The sequence below is a fragment of the Antechinus flavipes genome, chromosome 2 (genome assembly GCF_016432865.1).
Source record: "Antechinus flavipes isolate AdamAnt ecotype Samford, QLD, Australia chromosome 2, AdamAnt_v2, whole genome shotgun sequence".
NCBI classification, from domain to species: Eukaryota; Metazoa; Chordata; class Mammalia; order Dasyuromorphia; family Dasyuridae; genus Antechinus; species Antechinus flavipes.
In genome coordinates this window covers 449,076,513-449,102,727 of record NC_067399.1, presented here as the reverse complement: position 1 = coordinate 449,102,727, position 26,215 = coordinate 449,076,513, and the positions used below count along the sequence as shown (strand labels likewise).

Here is a 26,215-nt window from a genome sequence, read left to right as displayed (position 1 = left end):
TTCAAATAGCAAAAACTGTAATGCCAGAGAAACTGAGGCAGGAGAGAGATTAGAGAGTTTTTAATATTTTATTAATGGGAGAGTAAGATTGACTGGACAGGACTCTTGTCTCAAATTGTCCAGCCAGACAGAGATAAAGATATACTGGGACCAAGGAATTCATGTTGGTCCCAGGTCTGGAGGAGACTATCATCTCAAAGAATCCAGCGTCCAGCATCCACAGCCAGCCACCATTCTCCAGCAATGAATGGAGAATCTCTAACCTTTATATACCTTTTAGAGACAAAGAAGAGGGAAAAAGAGCGGGAAAAGCCCAGCTGGAAAAGACTATGATAAAGATGTCAGTGAAATATCTTGGAATACTTTAAGGGATGTTGTAAATTTCTCAAGGACAGAAGATAATCAGGAAGTCTACTCTCTTGTTTATCTTACTTGGGCTAACAATTTATATCCTTAGACTAATTGGTCCTCAGCCTTCATGGACCAGAGGGAGATTTACAGCTTAGGGGAGTAATTAGGGAGACTGAGACAAGGGAAACTTGTACAAGGAAACTGAGTCAGGACAGTTAAAGAAAACTGTGGCATAACAAAACTAGTCAAGATCACATAAGACCCAACAACTTTATTTCAAAATGCAAAAAAACAAAGGCTTACAATAAAGGACAACCTTAAAAAACTGAATGTAATCTGACAGGAGGAAAAGGTGGACCTTTTGAGGAATAGGGATCTTTTGAACATTTTTTATTAAAAAATTATAGTCAACTTGAAGCAGGTTGGGATCCCTTTAAGAAACTGTATTTCGGGGCAGCTAGGTGGTGTAGTGGATAGAGCACAAACCCTGAAGTCAGGAGGACCTGAGTTCAAATCTGGTCTCAGACACTTAACACTTCCTAGCTGTGTGACCCTGGGCAAGTCACTTAACCCTGATTGCCTCAGCCAAAAAAAAAAAAAAAAGAAACTGTATTTCCTATTGATCTGTGATTTCTTTCAGATTCCCAGCCACTCCCAGCTGAGGCATATCCTCCCCAAAGTTGTCTTTCCTGGATGCCAGGGCCTTTGATTCACAAATCCTGGTCAAAAGCATTTCTTTGAATTCCAATAGGAGATCTGAGCTTGTCCCAGCCCCCAGCTGGATCTGAGCCAACTTAAGGCCTCCCAGCCCTCACTGGTTTTGATCTGCTCGGGTTGTCCTGGCCCCCATTCTGATTTGCTTGGGCCGTCCAGCTCGGGCTTCCCAACCCCCACTAAGATAGCCAATATAATAAGTGTCCATCAAGTAAAATCTTTGCAGATGGACCTTGGTAGCTTACCCAGCTGCCAGGACTTTCTGTCTACTGAGAACTGCATTCTCAGTGCAAAACTCTATTTTTTATAGATCTGCCACTATAGAAGTCAGTCTCTGGGTAAACTGATTTCTATCTAACAATAAACTTTCATTTTGCAACTAATATTCAGGAATGAGTGAATTCTTTCGCTCCTAAAGCCTGCGGCCAATTTAAAGGGGATTTTTGATAACTCTCTTATAGCTACTAATCCCTAGACCACCAGGGATCTGGACCACTCAAATAGCATCAAAATAGAATGCAAATAAGAGTCCAAAGAAACTATATAACTGGAAGGAGTTAATAGGATGATTTAGGGCTAACATTCTAAGAGAAAGAAAAGAAACAAGTATCTCTTCCGAACTATAATTTCTTCAATAAATACTGAATGTAAAATAATGGGCGGGGGGAAAGAAAGAGGTCCTGGGGGTGAATTGGTTCTTGGTTCTGAGGATTTTAAGAGGAAGGGGAAAAAAAAGGGAGGATGGAGTGAGGTTTTAGTGTTAAAGGTGGAATACAAATAGTGGGGAGAAAGAATGGGACACTTGGCTGTTTTTTTTAAATGGGAATTCTCTTAGTGAGAATATATAAACATGAAAGACAGAGTCTAAGGAGAGTTAGTATCCATCACATCAATCGTCTTATTTGAAATGGACAAAGTTACACAGTTTTTTTTTTGTTTTTTTTTTAATTTTTATTTTTTATTTAATGATTACTTTATATTGACAACATTATTCCTTGCACTCGTTTCTTTTCCGATTTTTTTCCCCCTCCCTCCCTCTACCCCCTCCCCTAGATGGCAAGCAGGCCTTTATATGTTGGATATGTTGCAGTATATCCTAGATACAATATATGTTTGCAGAACCAAACAGTTCTCTTGCTGCATAGGGAGAATTGGATTCAGAAGGTATAAATAACCCGGGAAGAAAAACTAAAATGCAGATAGTTCACATTCGTTTCCCAGTGTTCTTTCTTTGGGTGTAGCTGCTTTTGTCCGTCATTTATCAATTGAAACTTAGTTAGGTCTCTTTGTCAAAGAAATCCACTTCCATCAAAATATGTCCTCGTACAATATCATTGTCGAAGTGTATAATGATCTGCTCATTTCACTTAGCATCAGTTCATGTAAGTCTCGCCAGTCCTCTCTGTATTCATCCTGCTGGTCATTTCTTACAGAACAATAATATTCCACAACATTCATATACCACAATTTACCCAGCCATTCTCCAATTGATGGGCATCTATTCATTTTCCAGTTTCTAGCCACTACATATAGGGCTGCTACAAACATTTTGGCACATACAGGTCCCTTTCCCTTCTTTAGTATTTCTTTGGGATATAAGCCCAATAGAAACACTGCTGGATCAAAGGGTATACACAATTTGATAATTTTGGGGCATAATTCCAGATTGCTCTCCAGAATGGTTGGATTCGTTCACAACTCCACCAGCAATGCATTAGTGTCCCAGTTTTCCCGCATCCCCTCCAACATTCATCATTATTTTTTCCTGTCATCTTAGCCAATCTGACAGGTGTGTAGTGGTATCTCAGAGTTGTCTTAATTTGCATTTCTCTGATCAATAATGATTTGGAACACTCTTTCATATGAGTGGTAATAGTTTCAATTTCATCCTCTGAAAATTGTCTGTTCATATCCTTTGACCATTTATCAATTGGAGAATGGCTTGATTTCTTATAAATTTGAGTCAGTTCTCTATATATTTTAGAAATGAGGCCTTTATCAGAACCTTTAACTGTGAAGATGTTTTCCCAGTTTGTTGCTTCCCTTCTAATCTTGTTTGCATTAGTTTTGTTTGTACAAAGGCTTTTTAATTTGATGAGTTACACAGTTTTGTATAGAAATATATCAAACTAACAAGAAAAAAAGTGGGAATAGGAAAGGGGGTTAAGAAAGAGAATAATATTAGAGAAGGGTAGCAAAGTAGAACAAACTTTCTCATCTTGAAAGGCATTAAACGGGATAGAAAAAGAAATCAAATTAAAGAGGGGCCATCTTGAATTGCCTCTTAGATAACTGGGGAATGTATGAAGAACTTATTGTATGTGAATGTAATGGAATATAGTAATATAAAATAAATAATAACACTGCAAAAATAAATAATAATAATAACACTGCAAGAAATGATGGAAGAGATAATTTCAAAGAATCATAGGGAGTACGAACTAATGTAGAGTAAAGTAAATTAGAAACTGGAAAACAATTTATACAAGAACAACAATAAAGATAAACAACTTAGAAAAACTTTCTTAAGAATGCTGGTCAATGCAATTACCAAATATGTATTCAAAGTACCTATGATGAAACGTATAATTTACCTCTAGACGGAGAGGTAAGGGAAAACACAGTCACTGAGTGGATTCATTTTGCCTAACTAAACTTATTTGTAGCAAGGGACTTTCTTCCCTATAAATGTGATTTTAAAAGTTATTTCTCATTAATGGGAAAAATAGGGGGGATTGGGGGGAAGGGAGAGAAGAGGAGAAAAAATAGTGATATGAAAAAAAGACCATCATAGTACTTTACAATACATAAAAGAGAAAAAAAATTTCTGAAAGTACAGATAGGATGGTTTTGAAAATAATGCATAGCTATACATTTTTTAAAAGCAAGATGAATGAAATGGAGATTCATGGTTTTATATGGAATCAATATTTTTTCTGTATTCTGCTGCTACAGAATTTTTTTTAAGTGTTTATGTTCAACATCCAGCCATTCTGGAGAGCAATTTGGAACTATGATCAAAAAGTTATCAAACTGTGCATACCCTTTGATCCAGCAATGTTTTTACCCCAAAGAGATACTAAAGAAGGGAAGGGGACCTGTATGTGACAAAATGTTTGTGGCAGCCCTGTTTGTAGTGGCTAGAAACTGGAAAATGAATGGATGCCCATCAATTGGAGAATGGTTGAGTAAATTGTGGTATATAAATGTTATGGAATATTACTGTTCTGTAAGGAATGACCAGCAGGATGAATACAGAGAAGACTGGTGAGACTTACATGAACTGATGCTAAGTGAAATGAGCAGAATCAGAAGATCATTATATACCTCAACAATGATACTGTTTGAGGATGTATTCTGATGGAAGTGGAGCTCTTCGATAAAGAGAGCTAATTCAGTTTCAATTGATCAAGGATGGACAGAAGCAGCTACACCCAAAGAAAGAACACTGGGAAATGAATATAAACTGCTTGCATTTTTGTTTTTCTTCCCGGGTTATTTATACCTTCTGAATCCAATTCTCCCTGTGCAACAAGAGAACTGTTCGGTTCTGCACACATATATTGTATCTAGGATATACTGTGACATATTTAACATATAAAGGACTGCTTGCCATCTAGGGGAGGGGATGGAGGGAGGGAGGGGAAAAATCGGAACAGAAGAGAGTGCAAGGGATAATGTTGTAAAAAATTACCCTGGCATGGGTTCTGTCAATAAAGTTATTTAAAAAAAATAATAAAAATAATCACACTAGCATCTTGCAAGAAGATAAAGTGAGATGATCGTTATACTGTTACACATTATAAAATGTTTTATATATATGTATATGTTATCATTAATTATAATAAGAATGATATAAGAACGATATAATAAGAATATAATAATGAATATAATAAATTCACAATAATAAATTTTTAAAAGTGTTTACATTCAGAGGTTAAAAAAAAATTATAGCTATACACAAGCAGAATGTGCTGTCTACACCTTGGATTTAACAGTATGCACTTCACGCCTAGAAGACTTCAAAGAAAAGCCAATGACCACTTATCAGATATGGGCTGGGATATACAGATTTAGTAAATTCCTCTAACTCAGGGATTATGTGATACTCTCTTCTCCCATTTAATTTCAAATATTTCTGGTATTGTAGATCAAGGAGTCCAACTTCTTATATTTCTGCTACACAGATCCAATGTACAAAGAACATGGTCCTACCAGCAGCAAAAAAGGCTTAAAAAAAAAAAATACTAGCTTACATTTCCACCCCTGGCATTGGGAGTATTATTCTTTAGTGGTTCCTAAGAAACTTGCTCAAAAAACTATATTTAGACATCCACATCACTGATCAAAACACTAAATACCATGTGCATGATACTCATAAACTAAAGCAAATTCATAAACAACCAAACTCTTGGCCTTAGAGAACTAGAACTAGTTTCTATCACTAAATCCTAATAATAACATTTTTTTCTAAGTAATGTATACTGTATACACAGTCTAAAGCTATTGACTGATAAATCACAAGAATGGTTGTTTTGATGTAAAAACAATTCTAGCCTGAAGCTGCTCACAGATGTCATGCTAAGAATCTACAATCCATAGTGCCAATCAACTTATCTTCTCATCAAAAAACTGAATTTCCCTTTGGCAAAGAGACCAGCTCTGGATGTGTATCATCACCCTCACTGTTTCAAAATAACCTGAGAATCCAAATTAACCCCATCTCACTAAAGACAGAGATTACCATAAATAAAACAAAATCCAAGAATCAAGTAGGGACTTCATGCAATTTATGGGTACTTTTCTTTGTACAATATTTCTATGAAAATTTAGATGCACAGGGAATAGCATTTTGAATGCAAGCAACAAAGTTGTGACTCTCTTTGGGAAGGGTAAAGTTGAATTGTGATCTTCATGTCATATACAAGTTTTGTCTATATATTTTACTTTTCATAGTATTTTCCATGTAGCAATTTCATCTGAATCTCACAATAATTTTGGTTGAGGAAGATACAAACAACCACTATTATTCTCATTTTAAAGATGGAGGAACCTCTAAGATACAATGAATTTTGGTCATTGAATTGAAGTTACACTGAGTCATAGATGGCACCAGGATCTGAATAGAGACCTCTTGTCTGCAAGTCTAATGATTTTTTTTCACCACATTACCCTACCTCAATACTTTAAACTGTCAAGAATCATAAAAAGATGGAAAAATCATAAAAAAGAGGAAAAGGACCTCAAAGGCAAGGTAGAGTAAGGCAATGCGGAATAACAGGAAGAGCCAGCTGAACTTGAGATTTAGTGCTCCCAATGTAACTTATTAACCTCTTCAGATCTTAGTTAATTCACCAGTAAAATGAGATAAAAATACATTAGCTCACAGAACTGTTATATGTAAAGCTTTCTCTATATATCTTAATGTATTATATAAATGCAAATTATTATTATTATTTAACTCATCCCTGAATATGAATTTCCCTCTATAATATCCTTAGACAAATAGTCATTCAACCTGCAACTGAAAATCTCAACTGAAAGTGAACCATCCTACAGAGAACCCATTCCATATCTGGATTTGTCCTAACTTTTGTCATATTTTTCTGTTATGTCAAGCTGAAATCTGCCTCATTTGCACCTTGTCCCATTATTGTTAGTTCTGTGTTTTGAAACCATTCAGGACAAGTCTAATCCCTCTTCCTAATGACAGTTATTCAAATACTTGATTAACTTTGTTCTTCTGAAATCCTGCCTTTTCCAGGCTAAATGTGGCTACTTCCTTCAAGTAAAACTTGTATGGCATGGCCTCCAGAGTTTTGAGCCTCCTAGTTACTTTTCTCAGGATGTACTCGAGTTTGTACAAGTTTTTCCTAAAAAGGGACGCCTAGAATAAGGCAAACTAAAAAGCTACAGAGGAGATTGTTGCCACTCTACTATTTTAAAGGAACACTTAAGAAGCACTCATTCAGGGACTGGAGGAAGGGAGATAAAAATAAAACTCTTTTAGGGTTTTCTTTTAAGATGATGCTTTCATTTCTATTTTGAGGCTTTTAAAAATAAAGATGACATTTTCCCATCACATACTCAACTATGAACAAACCAACAGCATAAAATGTAAAGTTATCTAGATTTCACTATATATATTATATTACATATATATATATATAACCTATAAATTAATACCTTTTTTTCTGAAAAAAAAATCTAAAATGAAAATCTAGTGCAGGAGGTGAAAATTCAACACATAGTCTTAGTGATAAAGGAAAGCAAAAGGATGAACATTCATGACAGGTATGGTTTTGTGGATTCCACAAGAAAAAAATAATTGAATAAAATCTTAGCTGATAATTCTATGAGGATAAATAGACTATAATTCACAACAACAACAACAACAAAACAGAATGGATCTGGTAAAATAAAAAGAGCTCTAAAGATATATAAGGAGGCGGCATGTGCAACACTAAGATGCCATTTTTGGAGTTAATTTCCCCCCAGTCATATTGACACCTAAAATGTTGTTAAAATATCTTTTGGAGCACTATCAACTAATCACCTTTATGCTTGCCTTCATCCCTAAGCTGTCAAGTTGTGAACTTCCAAATGAGTACATAAATGCCATTTTTAATATGCCACCAAGAGACACTGTGCTGCCTCCTTACTGATGGAAGGAGAGAACTCTAAAATGGGATGTTATTAAGGTAACATGAATCTCTCTTGCATTAATGAAGGGACATGGAGGAAATGGGACATGACTTAGAAACTAAAGATGAAGAGCAATCTGATGTCACCATTTAAGACAATAACATTTTTGCTTATGTTCCCCAACATTCTGTAAGTGACTGGTTACCCTGCTCCCAAAGGGAAACTGATGCAACTTCAGAAAGTTATGAAAGGTGGTATCAGTTTAACTGTGTATAAGTTTGATCTCCGAAATGGGTCATAAAATCCATTCCCTAAACATATACCCTAACTCCCAAATCTACTAAATATCTTCAGTTATAAACATAATATTGCCCAGAACAATGCTATTTTATGACAAAAACATTAATAAATTGTAATTAACTATGTAACATAACCATGCTAAATTTGTTCCTAAGAAACTCAGTGTCAATTTTTGAAGTCATTTTATACAATGTTATATTTTTAAGTAACCAATTAACGCTATAATGACATCAAGTAATCTGAATCTGGAACAGCTAGTTTCATAAAAATAAAGTCCAACACAGTCACAGGTGTCATGTTCTACTTGAATATATAGTAACAGAACAAATACAAAGACATGGGTCTAACTCTTAAGGATACCACCATTCTTATTTCACACATGCGGATCCATATGGATGCATACAGAGAAAAAGAATTATTTCATTACCTTTCTTTACTGAAGAAAATATAATGAAGAAAAAAGGAAAAATATGGAGCTTTTGAGCCTAATTTGGATAGCATTACTACAGGGCAAAAGCTTATTTTAAAAGATTGCCTTTGGTAAGTTGGATGAATGAGAAAGAAGGAAAAATAAGGTTCTCAGTAAGGTTAAGTGATCATCCTGTGATAATTCAACTAATAAGCATTTGGGACAAAATTTGAACCTGGTTTACCTGATTCAAAGTACAGACCTCTAATCCTTCTACTATGTGGCCACTCATTTTGTTATCTCCAGGACAAAATATAAAGCCCTGAATTCTAACATTTAAATCATTCACAGTTTGATTCTGACATAACTTTCCAGGCTTATTTCAAATTACTCCCCTTCACACAATCTCTGTTCCAGCTAAACTGGACAACTAGCTATTTCTCAAATTCAGCAATCCATCCACCTCCCATTCCCAGATCTCCATACCATAAGCTTTCATTCCTGAAGTAGATTATCCTCTTTACCATCACCTCTCTGAATTTTTCTCTTTATACAAAGTTCAGAGCTCAGGTACTTGCAGTATAAGTAATTTTTTATTTAAATGTTGGTGGTTTACTTTCCTTAATTTACCTATTTACTTAGCTATAACATTTTCCTTCCCAGTGGAATCTAAGTACCATGAAAACTGCTATTTTTTATTTTTGTATTGCTAGTATGTAGTGCTCTGCATCAAGTAGGAGCTTAATAAATGTGTGGTAAACTACACTGAAAAGATTAAGAAGTCTAAAAGGTCACATGGTCTTGAACCAATAATTAAAGGAAAGTATAAACCATAAATCTCACACTCCATTTTAATTCAACTGATATAGTAGAATAAGTGCATAATTTCATTACAATCAGAGATGGAGAAAAGATAGGGAATTTAGGAATTATCTTAGGAATATTGAGATTGAAAATGAGACAATAATCAATTTGTTTCAAATCCTAAATTAGCATAAGGTGATTTCAAACCCAATCATAATGGCTCTCTAAAGCCATGAGGACGTAGGCTATGATACCAACAGGACACTATTACTATGAAGTTAAAAGACTAAAATTCAGGATGCTATTAAAAAAGTATTCTGTTGCATTATTAAAATCTGACTTCTTAGTAGGCAACAAAGTGTGTCCCAAAGGGGAAGGGAGGCAAATGGAGAATTAATGGAAAGAATTAACAAAATCTCCTATATCACAGATATAAAGTTCCAAAAGGATTTCACCAAACCATAAGGAAGACTTTGGTAAATTCATGTTGAGGCCAGAAAGAGGGCATTAGATCCCATGGTGTTATTAGGAGAACTGTGACAACTACTTAATTGAAACCATAATGCTCTAAAGATATGACAAGATGAGCAGAAGCTAAGCACATGGACAAAATAAGGAGATGCTTTTTCTTTTTTCCTCAAGAAGTCTTTCAGAGTCAGACTGACAAAACAAATACACATCATGTCATGTGTTATCAGACAAACATGTAGGATCAGTCCTGTCCTAGCCAGAACAGCAAGGCTACATCTAGGTCCTATCAATACAACAGCTCTGTGTTCAAAAGTATGCCCCGGATAAAAATGATTGTTACATTTAATTCTGTACAAATAATTATATCTGTTTCCTAGATGTTCAAGTAGACTCATGCCTCTGTTAACAAGTGGACAGACCAATTTGTGACTGCTAGATATTATTGATTAGTCATAGTGTCCAATATTCTCAATTAGAAAATAGAAACTAAATGATAAATACATTATATCTTAATAAGAATGAAAGAGAAAATTGTTCAAAAGTTTCTAAGGATTTCCAAATCAGTCTCTCCACATATTAATTCCCTTGCTCTATCTCCTTTAATACAAATCAAGCCATCTTAAACTAGTTTCAAATGCCAGGAAAACATTAAAAGGCTGTTTAAGACATCAAATTCTGTGGACAAGGAGTCCATCTTTTCCTTTCCAAGGATAAGGCCTGAAACGATTTAACTGTAGCACAATTAGCATGTAATTTGTAAGTCATTACATTGCGAAGTATGTGGTGAGAACACTTTATTGAATAAACCTGCTGAGCATAATTTTCTCAGGAACTAAAAAAAGGAAAATCTTTCTCTTGGCCTTTCCTCCCCTTTTTAAAAATTGCTGTTAGTACCTCTGTAATTATGTCTCCTTTCAGACAGTTAGGAGCCAGGGGTGGTCTGCACTTCTGCCTAAAAGGAGCATTATAGGGCAAAACATCTTCCATGTAATGTAAGCCTATATGTTCTGGCCTTAATTTTGGTGAGCATTTGGATGAAATCTGCTGAGACGAGCACTCCTGGATATTTAAAGATTGAAAGAGAATCACTACTCAGTGTAAGAGCCTTAAGAAATACAAGTCCTTTAAAAGTTTGGGCCAAATTCTGTTAACAAATAGCCCAGAGGATTTAGCCAGATTCTTTTGTGGCTCTGGGCTTTGGTGGAGATGAAATATCTCTAAAGGGATAAAAAGAAGTGGGCTGTTAGCTGTGACATGGAAAATTTTGTTGGCCAAAGTTTTTTTTTTTTTTCCCCCCATAATGTGATTTGAATCTAGTGTATAAAATGATCTTCCAATTTTGTTTTATAAACTCATGGTTAAGATGGATTCTCTTCCATAACAAATATTCTTACAGAAATATACCTTTGTAGGCCAGGACTATGTTGTATTTTTTGATGATGCCAATTACCATAACAGAAAACAAAGTTAAGAGGTGAAAAAGAAAGTAGGACTTTTAACATAAAATATGCATATCCAGTGATTGATATACACTATTCCTCCACCTCTACTCCACCACAAATATTTAACTTCTATGAATGACTCAAGTTTAAAGAAACCAGAAGCACAAGGGTTAACATTTTTGGAATAGAAACTCTGATCCAGCTAAACTGATCCAGTTGCAAGGTTCCAAACCTACTCTCTCCACTTTCCCATCGTTGTGCCCTGTGAATGCCAAATTCTATTGTGCCATCCTTCCTTATTTGTCCCCAGATTATTCTTTAGATTTTCTCTACAATGCCCTCTTTATCCTGGAAACTCATTCCAATCCTTGAAATCATCAATTTCAACCTCCCTCTAACTTGCTGTCTTACTCTATGATTGGATGACTCCTTCAATAATGTCAATTTAATGAGGGTGTCTAGGGCCAGCACCTAGGCCAGCCATGTCTCATTTCTCTCTAGCACTGCCTCATAAATTAGGTATCCTCAATCCTTTTTCCTTCAGCTTCATTATATGTATTATCTACCTCTATTTAGAATGTGGGTTCCTTGAGGTATTTTAGTATGTATTCCTAGGACTAAAAACAGTATTTGGCACCTGGTAAGTGCTTAAATTATTTTTGACTGACTAACTTTAACCTCAAAATTTTCTTTATACTTTTTATCTCAGTTTAGATTCCATCTCTTTCATAAAAACTTAAAACTCTACACTGAAGACTTTTGGTTGAAAATGAGTTCTTTCTCTTCTAAATTTCTATGATATTTGGCAGTTAGGTGGTAGACAGGGCTCAGTAAAACCCTAGATTACATTTGGCCTCCAACATTTACTAGCCATGTGACCCTGGGCAAATCATTTAAGCCCTGTTTGCCACAACTGTAAAATGAGAATAATAGCACATACCTCAGACGACTTTTGTAAGAATCAAATGGGATGAGATTTATAAGGCACTTAACAAAATGTCTGGCATACAGTAGGTGCTACACAAATGTTTATTTCCTTCACACTTCCCTAGCTAAGATGGTATAGACCACCCATACAGCACAAATCACTTTCTGCTTTGTTTTGTAGTTACATGTATACATATAACTACATGTACATAAAACATATGTATCTTACTTTATACAAATAAATGTGTTGTAGAGGCTCTTCTATAACTATCTGCTGAATGATGACAATCTCAAGTTTTCGACCATACATTTTGATTAACCTCAAAATATGGATACTTACATCATATTTGTAATGAGATAAGAAAGAAAGATGATGCACAGTTCAGTGAAACCTGACTTTGGACAGACTTTAGTAATGATTGATCTGAATCTGATTATGTGTTACTTACACTGAAAATTTCATAATGGATAAAGGAAAATAAAACCACACCTAGCTTTACAACTAATCTTACCCGTTCTTTTGCAAACAGTTTTGACATATATACAAATCCAAATATAATGGGAAAAATTCTCATCAAAAGGGGGTAAGGTGGCGACAAAAACAGCAGGATAAAGCCGTTTTGCTCTAAGCCATGTTACATTTGTGAAGCAGCAGCCATCCATATGGAGTCTGAATGCTGGCGGCGAACTCGACTCACAAATTCATCCCTCACCCATGTGTCTCTTTGAGCAGCAGTGAAGCTGCTGAGTACTAATGGTCTTGGAATGTTTGCCAGTGCCCAGCAAAATGGCCTTGGCATCAAAGAGACAGATGTTGCCGGAAAATGGCAGGGGCATTGGAGCCCATAGCATATAGGGGCTCCTTGTATGCTGGGGAGAGTGGCTGTAGTGATTACTTCCCGTCAGTGCTAATCAATTTCACACCCTCTTCAATGCTGATACAGATAATCTTGTGGGAAGCAGGCCAAGCTTACAAACAGTTCTGCAAGCTGCTTCCTGATTCCCAACAGCTTACTTGTTCTCTCCTCAAAACTCTGTTCCAGCTTTACCTCAAAGAAAGTGCTAGTTGGAAACAGGACTCAAACCTCTTGGATTTTAATTTGGGGATAATATTGCATGAGAATTTAACCCTGGGTTCAGAGCTAGCTAACTAATCTGAAAAATGTCTCTCCTTCAAAGTAGTAGACTTCCCAAAGGATGGTGAGAAAGATTAGAAGTCAGTCATCAATTGTCAATCAGTGAATTTTACAGTGTTCACAGTCTTCTTTTCTTTTTTCTGGCCACTTTGAGGTTAAGTGACTTGCCCAGGGTCATGTGTTAAGTGTCTGAGATCTGATTTGAACTCAGGTCCTTCTGACTTCAGGGCTAGCACTCTACCCACTGAGCCACTTAGCTGCCCCTCACATTGTTTTCTTAATGAAATTCAAAAAGTGAGAACAAAAAAAAAATATTTAGGAGCCAACTAGGGCCTCATCCAACAGAAAATGCCAATGATGCTAGTCTCATTTGACTTAGTGCTAGAACTTTGCATAATTCAATGAACAACTTAATTTGTTTCTAATGACAGAATCAGAGAACCTGAGAGCTAACAGTCTACCCTCCTGCTTCAAAAAAGAATATCCTCTCCAGCATATGAGACAGATAAATAAGCATAACTGAAAATATAATCCCTTTTTCTCATAACAATTTTAGATATTTGAAGATAATAAATAAATCCCTCTCCACTCCCAATCCCCTTTTCAGGCTAAAACATCTCTATTTTTTTTTTTCAATTATGCCTCATCTAATGCAATGGCAAAGCAGATTTAGTTGATAAGAATTACTAAGAGACTTGGATTGAGTTTCTCAAAAAAAAAAAAAAAGGGTTTTATTATTGCAAAAGCAGAATGGAACCAAACAGCATCAGAGAACTGGTTGGTCAGAGGAAGTAGTGTTGGTGTATTTATAGAGTAAGGCAAGGGCTATCTCCTTGCAAGACAGGGATGTTTACTCTAACTACTTGTCAGAACTTGTCAAAACAAAATTCTGGAAAGATGTAGCACAACCCAAGCTCCTCACAATCTTTTTTATCAGGACTCACACTCCCTGCACCTGATTGCATAGGCAACAGCATCTTTGGTTTTTTCTTGCAATTAGCTGCTCATGCAGGAACTAACAAAGGCCCCCTTGAGGCCTATTCGACTGACATTTCCTCCTGTCTCATCTTTCTGGTTTTCCTGCTTGGGACTTATTCCGATTTGCCAATATCCCTCTCAAAATAAAGTAGCCAGAAATGAAAGCAAACTTACAGGTTATGATTCAACAATTTTTAATAAACATGGGATGTATCCTTTCAAATTTTAAATAATCTTAAAGTATTTATCATGTATTAAATATCACACAGTAATAAAAGTGAGATAGGAAATGAGTCAGATTTACAACTCAGATGGTAGAATAAATGGCAGTGGGATGATCAGCTCTAACTACTTCAGCAAGGATCCAAAAAAAAAAAAAAGTTAATAATTGAGAAATCAAAGTAAAACAATTCCAAATGCCTTTTTCCAGATCTGCACAGATCTGCACCAAAAGGACAACTAGAAATCTGTAGGCATTAGGTCAGGGATACAGACAGCAACATATGGAGCCTGCAACTATATATCTGAAAGCCAGATAGACGCCCAAACCAGGCATGAATGAGAGAAACTTAAAGGGTCTGCAGCTATACTGCACAGATAAAAGACAGTGTTTAAGAGACAGCGAAGCTCAGACTTGGAGTTAGGAGGTTGGGGACAGTGATAACTATCAGAAAATATCCTAGAAGAGATTGGGCCTTAAGAATTCTGAAAGTACATCTCAATGACCTCTATGAAGAATTATCATGTTCAGTGTCCAGAGGGAAGAACACATATCGGGTCTAAATAAGGCAAACATTTCTTTTGGAAATGTTGCAGAACCTGGCTCTGCCACAAAGCCCCAATTCAGGAAGTAAGGCTGGAATTATGAGTAAACAAAAGGTAATGATGATCAAGACATAAACCCAAAAGAAAAGATTAACTCTATAACGACCATGAGTAAAACCACAAATGAAAATGAATCTGTCCATGACATAAGAAATGAGACTAAAGGAAAGCATCTGAATAGATCAGTACCTAAAGTTCAATTTTAGTAGTCTATAGAGTTTATATGATTTATAATAGATTGGCTTTTTTCTCTCCTATTACTTTCTTGTAGAAGACCTTTTTAGCAACAAGAAGTCTGAATGTAGAATGAACAGAAAATAGATGTGCCATCCAATTTGAAGGTGGGATCCCATGATACCACAAACAGTCAACTGGGAGGCCAAAAGTTCTGTATAACAAGAAAAGGAGTTGGCTATTCTGACAAAAGAAAAAAGAATGAACACAAGATAATATATGATGGTGTTTGGTGGATCCATGTTCTCACTATGTCAAGTACTGACAGACATGAATTAATAACTAAAAAAAAAAAAGAAGAAAAAAGTCACTGTTAGTTAAAAATGAATAAATAAACATTTGAAGAATCACTAGGTATGAGTCCTACAGGGCTATTTGGAAGATTAGAATTAGGAACAAAAAGTAGTTTAACAGAACAATGAACTGAAACTTAAAGGATGAAATTAAATAGTATAAAAAGTAAACTCCTGTATCCAGATTCAAAAAATCAATTGAACAAATACAGAATCAAAAGCTATGTCTAAAAATAGTGCATGTGAAAAACAAACAAACAAACAAACCACTGGGGATATTACTGAACTGCAAGCACAATGAGTCAGAAAGTGATAAAGAAACCCTCCAAATTGATCTAAACTTGAGATACATTAATATTAGTTTCAGACCAACTTAGGTAAGAATTCCAATGTACTTTGCACCCTAATCAAATGACATCTGGAATACTATCTTCAGTTCTAGACTTCTTTTTTTAAAAAGGTCTTCAAATCTGAAATACATTCCAAAAGAGGTTTACCAAGATGGTTAAGGAGTCCATTCCAACTGTGTAATTCTATAATTTTAAGATACAAAATATAAATTGCTATGAGTATGACTGTACTCATAATGAAAAAGGTATACCTAAATACAAACATTGTAAGACACAAGGCAGATTATGGGAGGAGATACAAAAAGACAACGGAGTTAGCAGTATGTCTCCCACAAATGCTTCATCACCTACCTGTGTAGCAATTTGTACCTCCATTTTGCTATTATAGTCTATAGTTATTATATTTCCCAATGGACTATAAGCTCCATTAAGACAGGGACTATGTCTTAATTATTTTCCTATATCCCCAAGTATCTACACAGTGCTTTGCACATGGTATGTGTTTAATAAATGGTTGCTAAACCATGAATGACTGTTTAATGAAGTATGGCATACAAAATGGCTCAGAGAAAGAAGGTATGTACAGGCTTGTTGGAAGGATTATCCAGTTACTGCTAGCCACATATACTCATATACTCCAAGCATATATAACAGCTCTTTAGAGTTCTGCATAGAACTAAAGGTCAAAAGACTAACTTCAAAGGCTCAAACACAAAAGCTTGAAGCATACACTTAAGAAGCAGCAAAAGATGAATGGGATGATTCAGCTATGAGAATGAGACACAAGGAACAGTTTCAAAAACAACCAATGGTTAGAATGAGGAATTTCTTGAAGTCATATTATACATGAAACATAAGAGCTGGGAAAAAAAAAATCTAACCCTAGTTATAGAAACATAAGAAAATGACTGAAGTCAGTAATGAATAAGGAGATAATAAGACAAATATATGAGATATAGATTTGCAAGTTATGAAGACATAGCAAGAAAGGCAATCAGACAGAGCTTACTGTCCTCAAAACAATCTATATCTTTCAGCAAGTGAACAAATATGAGCCATATAAACTGTGTGGCCTTGAGCTCACTTTTTCTTCTGTGATTCATTCAATCCCTCCTATGTCAAATGAAGGAATGAACTAAATGAAGTTTAAGTTCTTCTATGGCTCCAGAAGAGAGATGGAGGGGGGATATAAGTAAATTGCAACATATACAAATAATGACTACAAAGAAGAGGCACAATAAAGGATGAGGAAGAAATATATGATCAAAAAGAAAGTGGGCTGATTATGTGGCTAGAGTGAAGGACAACCAGATCCAGCCTGGATGTTCTATTGGTAATTCTTAAGAAATAAGAATAGTGGGAAGCCTTTCAGTAGACTGGGTGGATCCTTTGTGATGAACTTGTGGGGCAATTAGCATAAATACACTGTGGTCTTCATCATGTGAAAGTAACATCCACAATGATGAAATCATAGATCCATTCGAGTACTTCCAATATTTTTTATAATTCTATGATTCATTAATAATATTCAAAAAAGAATTTCCCAATCAAATGATTCTGTTTTAATGAATAACAATAGTAATGAAGACTTATCTTAGGAACAACAAGAAGAAGCCAATATGGTGAATACACTGACCATTATCTCTCTAATGGTACTTGAGACTTACATTTCACCACATTTTGATCAGATTTCTCTAAGATAAGTCATCAGCAAGGGATCTTTGACATTCATATAGTTTCGACATCTGGCCCCGATCAATGACACAGAATCTTACACCCAAAGGACTAAAATTCCTGTCAGAAGAACAGTTATAACAACCACAAAAATCTATTAAGTGTTTCTTATCTCGCACCTAAAGTACCTGTGCCCCTATCTGTCCCAAAGTATAGAGAAAACAGAGTCGGTGGCTATAAAAAGTCAGTAAAAGATGCTTACATGTTTTTCTCCTTCGATTTTCTTGTCAGCCACCTGCATTGCATCCAGATATTTAAAATGCAACTCCATTAGTCTGTCAACCTATGAGAAAAAGAAAGATACAGAGCCATTAGAGAGAAAGAAAATACCAAGAAAAGGAAGCAATTCATTTCCTATTCATCTATGGCCATTTCTTGTACCCCAGAAGGCCACTTCTCACAAAGGGAACCAACACACCTCAACGTCTCACATCCAAGAAATTCTCTGCTTAGGAACAGCTTAGGGAAAAATTAAAGAAAACAGATAATGAACAACAAAGTGAGCATTTAGGCTTGAAATTTAAGAAACTTTCATCTTGTTTCCAATAAGATGTGATTGATGCATTACAGTCTTCAGAGACCCACCAGGATTTCAAGTATTAAAAAACAAAAACAAACAAACCAAAAAAACCCCTTGCCTCTCCCTGGAAAGAAGAGTCAAACCAAGTCATATACTTGGTTTTCACTTAGAACTTTCCAGAAGTTTATCCTTTCAAATTGAAACCTTTCATATCTGAGATTTGCCCCAAAGCTGATCTTGCTTTTTTAGAGGTATGAGAAAATTTCATTGATTTTTGAATCATAGGAGAAGAGCCGAAAGATCCTTCACCAGCTTAAAAAAGAATCCCAACTTTTGTTCAGCAATAACTCAGACATCAGTTTCAAACTTGGGAAAAACAATGCTTCAAACTTGGCCCTAAAAAATCCTCTATAGGTTTGAAAAAGAAAAAAAATGTTCATTTTCTCTAAGACATCTAAGTGATTGAAAAATCATTTTGAAGTATGCCCAGAATACTGACCTGTCTGCTTTTTAGGTTAGTATCATCAGCTTCTTGGCTGCCCTGGTATTTACGCAATAGTTGACTGAATAAGACTAACCTCAGTTGTGGTTTTTAAAACACCTACACACAGCACCTGGGAACCTATAGTTGTTTAAAGGTATAACCCATCTGTAAGGTATGGAAAAATATGGGTCAAAAGAGAGGGCCTCCTATCTTTCTGTAAAATAGGGACAAAAGACATTAACTGTGTATTTTGCTACAACATAGGCAGAAAATACAATCCCAAGAGGCTAAACTGGGGTGCTCTGACCCTGAGTGATACACACAGCAACTATGGCTGAAGGCTACTTCTGCCTAGTCTACATAATTCTCTTACTCTGCTTTTCAGATAGAAATGCCAAGTGGTTGGCAAAATTATGAAATAGTTGATGATATATATTTTCATCAAGGGTTCTGCTCCCTTGTCCTGGTTATCCTCTCTAGTCCTGACTACTCTCCCCTCCCAAGGTTCCAATATGTTATTCCCACAAGATCTTTTAACTCCATCATAAGGAATGAATGGCTTATAGAATTTCAAGATCTCAACAATCTATGGCCAGCAACTCTGTTGAGCATCTTCTTCTTCACTAAAGGATTCAATTCCATTCTGGGTACCATGCTGGCCACCTGTCCTATAATAGTCCAAAAATCCTGGAGTACTCACCTTTTCACTATCATTTTCTGTGAATTTGTTCAGCAGTCGAGTTCGTTGCTGCCCTCTCAGATTCCTCAGGAGGGAGGCCAGGATTGAACAGACATGTTCTGGGTTGAGAAGGGAGAAGGAGAACATGTCGATGTCAGTGGTCAGATTATTACTTCCATTAGTTTTGGTCTAATCCTACCAAAGTAAAACCAAGGGGCCTTCTAAATAAGAACCCAAATTGTATCAGCTGTAAATCAAGAAACTTTATTAAGTGAACAATATTAATTCTAAAAGAATGCTCTCTTCAAGGACACCTTCAGAATCAAAATTCTTCAGAATCAATTCTGCCTCATGTTAATTGATAGTCAATTATCCTACAGCATAACTTCAAATAAAATCCTTATTTACAGAAATGATCTGTGAACAGACTATTAATTCTATCCATTAAATATGAAAATAATGAATAAATAAGATTGATTCTACCAAATTCTCAATTCATCTTATAACTTTTTTAGGTAAATATTCAAAAATTGAAAAAGAAATATGAGAGGACACCATCTCCACAAGTTAAAATGATTATTCATATACAGCTATAATCCCAATTTCAACTCTGAAAGCATTTGAACCATTTATAACCTTCAAAATCACAGGAATAGGGATTAGATCACGATTTCTAGTAGAGGACACTTGATAAGAAAATTTCCTTTATCAAACCAGATCAACACCTTTCCTGCAATTTATAATCTTAGAGAACTGCTTACATCATTGAGAGATTAAATGACTTGTCCAGAACACACACACACACACACACACACACACACACACACACACAAAAGTATGTGTCAGAAGCAAAAGATGAACCTATCTCTTCTTGGCACTGAAGCTAGCTCTCCATTTCTGCTAAGTTGCCTCACTAATGCATCATGCCAAATGGGCTTTAGGAATGAGTGATTATATTTTATTTTAGAGCAGCTAGATAATACAGTGTATAAAGTGCTAGATTTGGAGTCATAAAGATCTGAGTTTGAATCCTGCCTGAGATATTTATTAGTTTTGAGATCCTAGTCATGTCATTTAATCTTTGGGTCTTAATTTTCTCATCTATAAAATAAAGATAATAAAAGCATTCATTTCCCATGGGTTGAAGCACTATATAAATGCTATCTGTTACTTTTTTTTTTCTCTTTTGAAAGAATCAAAAAGAATCATGTAAAAGAAGTAGCAGAATCCTGCTAATGGTGAAAAATTAGAGCAAAGTTTATTTTAAAACAAGCACATTAAATACATTACCTAACAACATCTTCTATATTCCAATGTCACCTTTGATTTCCTTTATAGTCATTCATTCAACAGTGCTAAGGAAATAACAATTAGGCAGGCTCTTTTCTCTAAATGGCTTATTTTTTCTCACTTTAGCATAACCTCATTTGGCAAATGGAAAATGAACATACACAACATTCCTAGGCAAAGCACCCAATCCATTTTTGAAAACTATATGGTTTCATTTGGTAGGCATAGAAAATTTGCAAAGTTCTGAGGAGTGTGCTCCAGAAACAGATCTATTACCAGTAGATAGGTATAAAATCATAGAGCTGGGAAGGGACTTAGAAGTCATTAGTCCAAACTCTACAGTTTAGAGATGGGGTAATAGAAGACTACAAAGAAAAAGGAACTTGATCAAGTTTACTATGAGCTGCTAAGCCATAATTCAAACCCAGATTTTCTGAATATCTATGGCTCCTTCCACCACAATCTTCATAAATTTTTCCTAACAAGGATGTGCCTATGCATAAATGGATTGATTAGTCCTGCGTACATATGATTAAGAACCATTAAGATGGTTAGTTCTAACTTTAAATAAGATAAAAACCAAAATAATTTCCTGATTCATCCACCAGTTTGCTCTACTTTTCCTCTTCTCTGGAAAATTTAAAGCCAAGATACCACATTAGAATGTCTTACAAAGATATTCTCTTGGATATTATAATTATGTTTATTATAAAAGCAGGCAAGGTCACAGTTGCCTTTCTTACCAAGGGTGTGGACATGTCAGTAGGGTGTGAATGGTTCAGAATGATTTTCTGTATTTGGACTGGACATCTGTATAGTATTTACACTTTGACAAAAAAGGCTTAGGTGCTAACCAACTAGTTTTCTCCAGCAGGACAGAACAGAGAAAGTGTGACATTTTTTGCTGCATATGTTATATTCCAAGACAGACTTCTAAGGAAATAATTTAGGTATAAACCCCAGGTATCATATGGAAACCAATGTTTTTCATTTAAATACTAGAAAAATACACAAGGACACATGTGAGCTACTTCATATTACATGCATATCTAGTTTTTTTAAATCTTGGATTTGCCTTGCTATTCCCATTTAAAATCAGATAATCAATTTATTAAACATGAAGTAGGTGGCACAGCAGAAAGAATTTTCTTTATATATAGAATCAAAGGACTTGGGTTCAAAATCCTAGCTTTTCTATTTACTACATAGGTAAATCCTGAGCAAGACCACTGCTTTTCCTATCATGTCAATTTTCTTAGGGATAAAATTTAAAAATTGGATTAGATGCTCAGAGGTTTTTTCCAGCACTAAATTTAAGATCCTGTGAAACTGTTAAAGCTAGGGAAAAAACAAAATACAATTTTACAAAGTCTGAAAATGGAAGAAGAACATACCCAAAATAGATATGGAATAAATGTGCATTTTTATTAAAAAATAAGTTTTAAATGAAGCTGTAAAGAAAAAAAGTCATATGAAAACTGTTTATTAGTCTTCCCCTTTTTTAGAATCATATTTTCCAAATTAGGAAAAGACTCTGGGTTCCAGGCAGCTCAAAAGACACTGCATTGCAACTTTGCAATGCTTTCTTTCCACTAATCTTGTTGATTAAGATTGATAACAAAGAATTGCAATAAAGCTCTGCTCTTATACTTTACCAAGGAGTGGGGGAAGCAGGACAAAGGAGAAAGAGTGTCAGAAATTGTTACTGTCACCAAGAAAAATGTAATATATAGAAGAATCATCTTTTTTGACATCAAACTAGATTAGCATGTGCTTTCTTGGTTCTTCCTGGCCTCAGGCATGAAATACCTTGATCAATTGCAGTAGTGTACTAAGAACAAATGACATTTACCTATTTATTTTGGACTTTAAGTGGAGAACAGGATGTCAATTTACAGTATGCTGAAGTTACTTATGAATCTGCCATATATCCTACCAGGGATGTTACTCCTGTCTGCCAAACATCTATTCTAACCATTCAAATCTCTTTTTCCTTCTCTCTCCCTCCGTCTTCCCCCCCCCCTCCGCCTTTTTTCTGTCTCTCTCTCTCTCTCTCTCTCTCTCTCACACACACACACACACACACACACACACACACACACACACACACACAGAGTTTCATTAGCTACTAATAAATGTAGCTTCCTCAGGAACAGATTTCAGCCCAAGGTGGTGTCAATTTTTCATGCACCAAGGAGATGGGGAGAGCTACTGGCAGAAAGAGCAGGGGAGATAACAGGTTTATCTGGTGGCCAACACTATTCAGCTGCTCTGTCATTTCGACAGGATAAAATGGGGGTGAAGGATGGCTAGGATGCGTCAATGCAGACTGGGTGGATACAACTTGCATAGCAACCTCTAAGACAGTGACAGTATATATACAAATAATTCCCTTCCTTTCCATTAAATAACAGTCAATGTTAAGAAATTAACATGGTTTCAGGGAAGTGAAATCAGATCTATACTTGCCAGTCACCAGTACCTCACTAGAGATACAGAATGCCAGATGATTTTCACTGTGCCAGTGCAAAGCCCTGCCATGCCCAACTTAGCTGTCAGATCACTGGCTATTTCAGACTGTAATTGCTCTAAGTTGTATAAAACAGCAGCCTGATCATATTCCCCTCAAAAGAGGATTAATGAATACTTAAGCTTTGAAAAGGACTTCTCTTTCAGGTTTATTTCAGATATAGGGTGTCAGTTCCATGGGTAGAAGAAGCTCAGCACTAAGAAATCCACAGGACAGATATAGTCAACAAACGATAAGCACCTCCTATGTATCAGCTATTGACAAAGACAAAAAGCTTTAAAGGGACCTGGTACTTATCCTCAGTTAGCTCTGTTCTCCTTTTTGTGGTCACAGAGAGTATTTCCAAACTTTGGCAGACCTCTTAACAAAGGCATGCTGTCTGAGGGGCAAGTAAGGGGAATGGCTGGATCAATATTACTTTTCCCCACTACTCAGTAAGACTTACGGTTTTTGTTGTTGTTTTTAAATATCAAAGAGTGTTATTACTCAGCTATCTCTTGGCATCTCTGTTCCATAAATGCCAGCAGTAGAGAAAATAACCCCATTTTCTGTAAAATCAAAGTATCTTCACATATAGATATGTGAAATATCTACGGCATTCACTGTCATTTCTCAAATATTTGATTTGTTTTTTATTAAATAACCCTATTATGCAAAGTTGCTATGCTCATTTAAACCTGACTGTGGTATTCTAAATGGCCCCTACAGATAAAAAGTGGTGCTCAGACTGTGGATATTCTCAGCTGGTGGCCTAACTTTATCTCAGAGGATTTGTTGTTACCCTAAGATAGAGCACGACCAATTCCATTCTTACTCTTTAATCCCTTAATAAATTAAAATAAAGGGTCTCTGTGACAGTCATTACAACCAAGTAATACCATAGTCATATCAGCCAGCCTTGGTGCGGGGAGAGAGGGCGGGAGGGGAGAGGGTGGCAATTCACTAGCAGCCAGAGGGTCATTGCAGATTTACATGGAAATAGCCCTACTGTTTAATAAAAATAAATGTATTTGACCATGGTAATCACCTGCTCTTTGATCCTTCAACAAAACAGAAGTTGAACTTTATGATCAGTACAGAAAGAGAAAAGCATCTTGAACTTCAGACAGTTTATACTACCTTGTCAATAATAGAATCAGAATAACCTCACATCATTATCCAGGAAATATGGCAGATATAGCTGATTCTTGAGGTATGGCTCTCATACGCAATCCTAAAAAATGTAAAATCCATGGAATAAAGGCTGGAACTATTAACAGGGCCCCAAACAATTCACATTTCTATAGCACTATAAGGTTTTTCAAAGTACTTCACAACAGCCTTATGAGATAGAATAAGTATTATTAGTCTCATTTTTCAGATGGGAAGAAAGCAGCACTAAGTCACTAGTTTTTATGAACTCAAAAAAAAAAAAAAAATCCTGGCAACTATTTCAATATAATGTTTCCTTTGTAACTGTTTGTATTTTATTTTATGCATTTAAAAACAGGAATGAGAAAAGCTGGTTTCACCAGTCAAAGGGATCCAGGACACAAAAAACTTCTAAGAGATTAACTTGCTATAGTCTGTCAACTACTAAGTAGTAAAGTGAAGATTCCAATCCTGTTCTTCCTCTGAGTCTAATGTTTTTCTAAAAATACACTGTTTGGACACAATGTCACCTTTCAATAAACTCCCTAATGTTCTTTCTAATAAACTACACTGCAGTAAAACAACAGCTTCTTAATTCAACGAACATTAACCACCCTCTGTGCTTAGGTGCCACCTCCTCTATGAAGCCTTCTCTTTTCTCACCAACTGAAATTTCTCCTTGAATATTTTTTCTGAATCTCTCCTTTGCCCTACCTTATATTATACTATATATTATACTATGTGTATGTGTGTATTGCCTTCTCATCTACTTTCAACAGAAGAAAGTCATTGTCCTTGCATCTAGAATGCCAGATATGTCTAGTATATGAGAACCATTTAATAAGTGCTTGTTGAAAGGATGTATGCATGCTTACATGTATCTGAGAAAACAACACAATCTTCCGAAAAGACCACCTTCTTTCCCTTTCTGACTTATTATCTAAATCCTTACCACATTTTCCTCACCACAACATACCAACATCACCCATTCTATACTATGAAGAGTGTTGTTGCTCCACTAGTTTATATCCCTGAATGAATTTCCAAAGAAGTCACTATCTAATGTGAAAGCTGAACAACTAGGGAAGGAATTGTAGTAGAAACTGCACAAGCATCCTGACAAAAGGAAAGGACCTCCAGTTAACAGAGCTGAGTAAGTTGGCATTGTCTAATGATTATGGGGTGATCTGTACTTCTCCACGAGGACAGAAGGGAAGGAATCCCTAAGTCCTGTGCCCCCAAAACAACTAGCTGGTTTCTTGAGAACTTGCCTCATTGCTTTGTGAAGGTGGTATATCCACAAAAGATATTAAAGCAGAGAGTAGCTCACTCTTTCCTCCTCTGGCTTTACATACTGGACTTTCCTGCCTCCAGAAGCTTGGATGGACAAGGTGAAGGATATTTGTGCGACACAAATAGGGTCAAACAAAAGGTCCAATCTTCACAAGCAATCAATTTCATCATTTTGGCAAGCTAGACTGTATCCACTTTAAAATCCAAAGTAATGCTGCAAAACTGCCTTTGTTTCCAGTGAACATTCAAGCCATTAGCTGTTTTGTTCTAAGAAACACTCATAAAGCTCTTGTGCCAATATCTTTCAATCCCCAAATTTAAGTGATTTTTGTATTATTTCTGAATCTTGCTGTCTCCCCCACTGCTTCCCCAGATGGACAGACATCCTAGTTTCTGGGAAGATTTTGGATGCAAACAGGGTGTTTAAAATACCCTAATTAGATCGATCTTGACTTCAGCAGTGGCGTGTTGGAATACAGATTAATCTGTTCCATGCCTGGCACTGGCAGCTGTAGCAGCAGGAGGTCCTGTCAAATCAAGTCATAACATTACACTCCTCTGCCTTTTTTATTATTTTTTTCCCTTTTTTACATTTCATTATAATGGACATCTGCCTAGCAGGGGATGCAGCAACCCAGGCAGAGTCACACATGTGAGTGCTGGAACTCTGGGTGA

At 35.9% G+C, this 26,215-nt stretch overlaps 1 protein-coding gene across 2 annotated transcripts in view; it reads right to left on the bottom strand.

Moving 5' to 3' along the window:
- The window catches only part of CTNNBL1 (catenin beta like 1), a 218,907-nt gene that overhangs the window by 29,860 nt on the left and 162,832 nt on the right, over nucleotides 1–26,215 (bottom strand). For both annotated transcript variants that reach the window (XM_051979353.1, XM_051979354.1), the window contains exons 12-13: nucleotides 19,318–19,415; nucleotides 17,816–17,896 (exon numbers count right to left, since the gene is read on the bottom strand). In XM_051979353.1, the coding sequence (XP_051835313.1) occupies nucleotides 17,816–17,896; nucleotides 19,318–19,415 (179 nt within the window). The remainder of the gene's footprint in view (nucleotides 1–17,815; nucleotides 17,897–19,317; nucleotides 19,416–26,215) is intronic.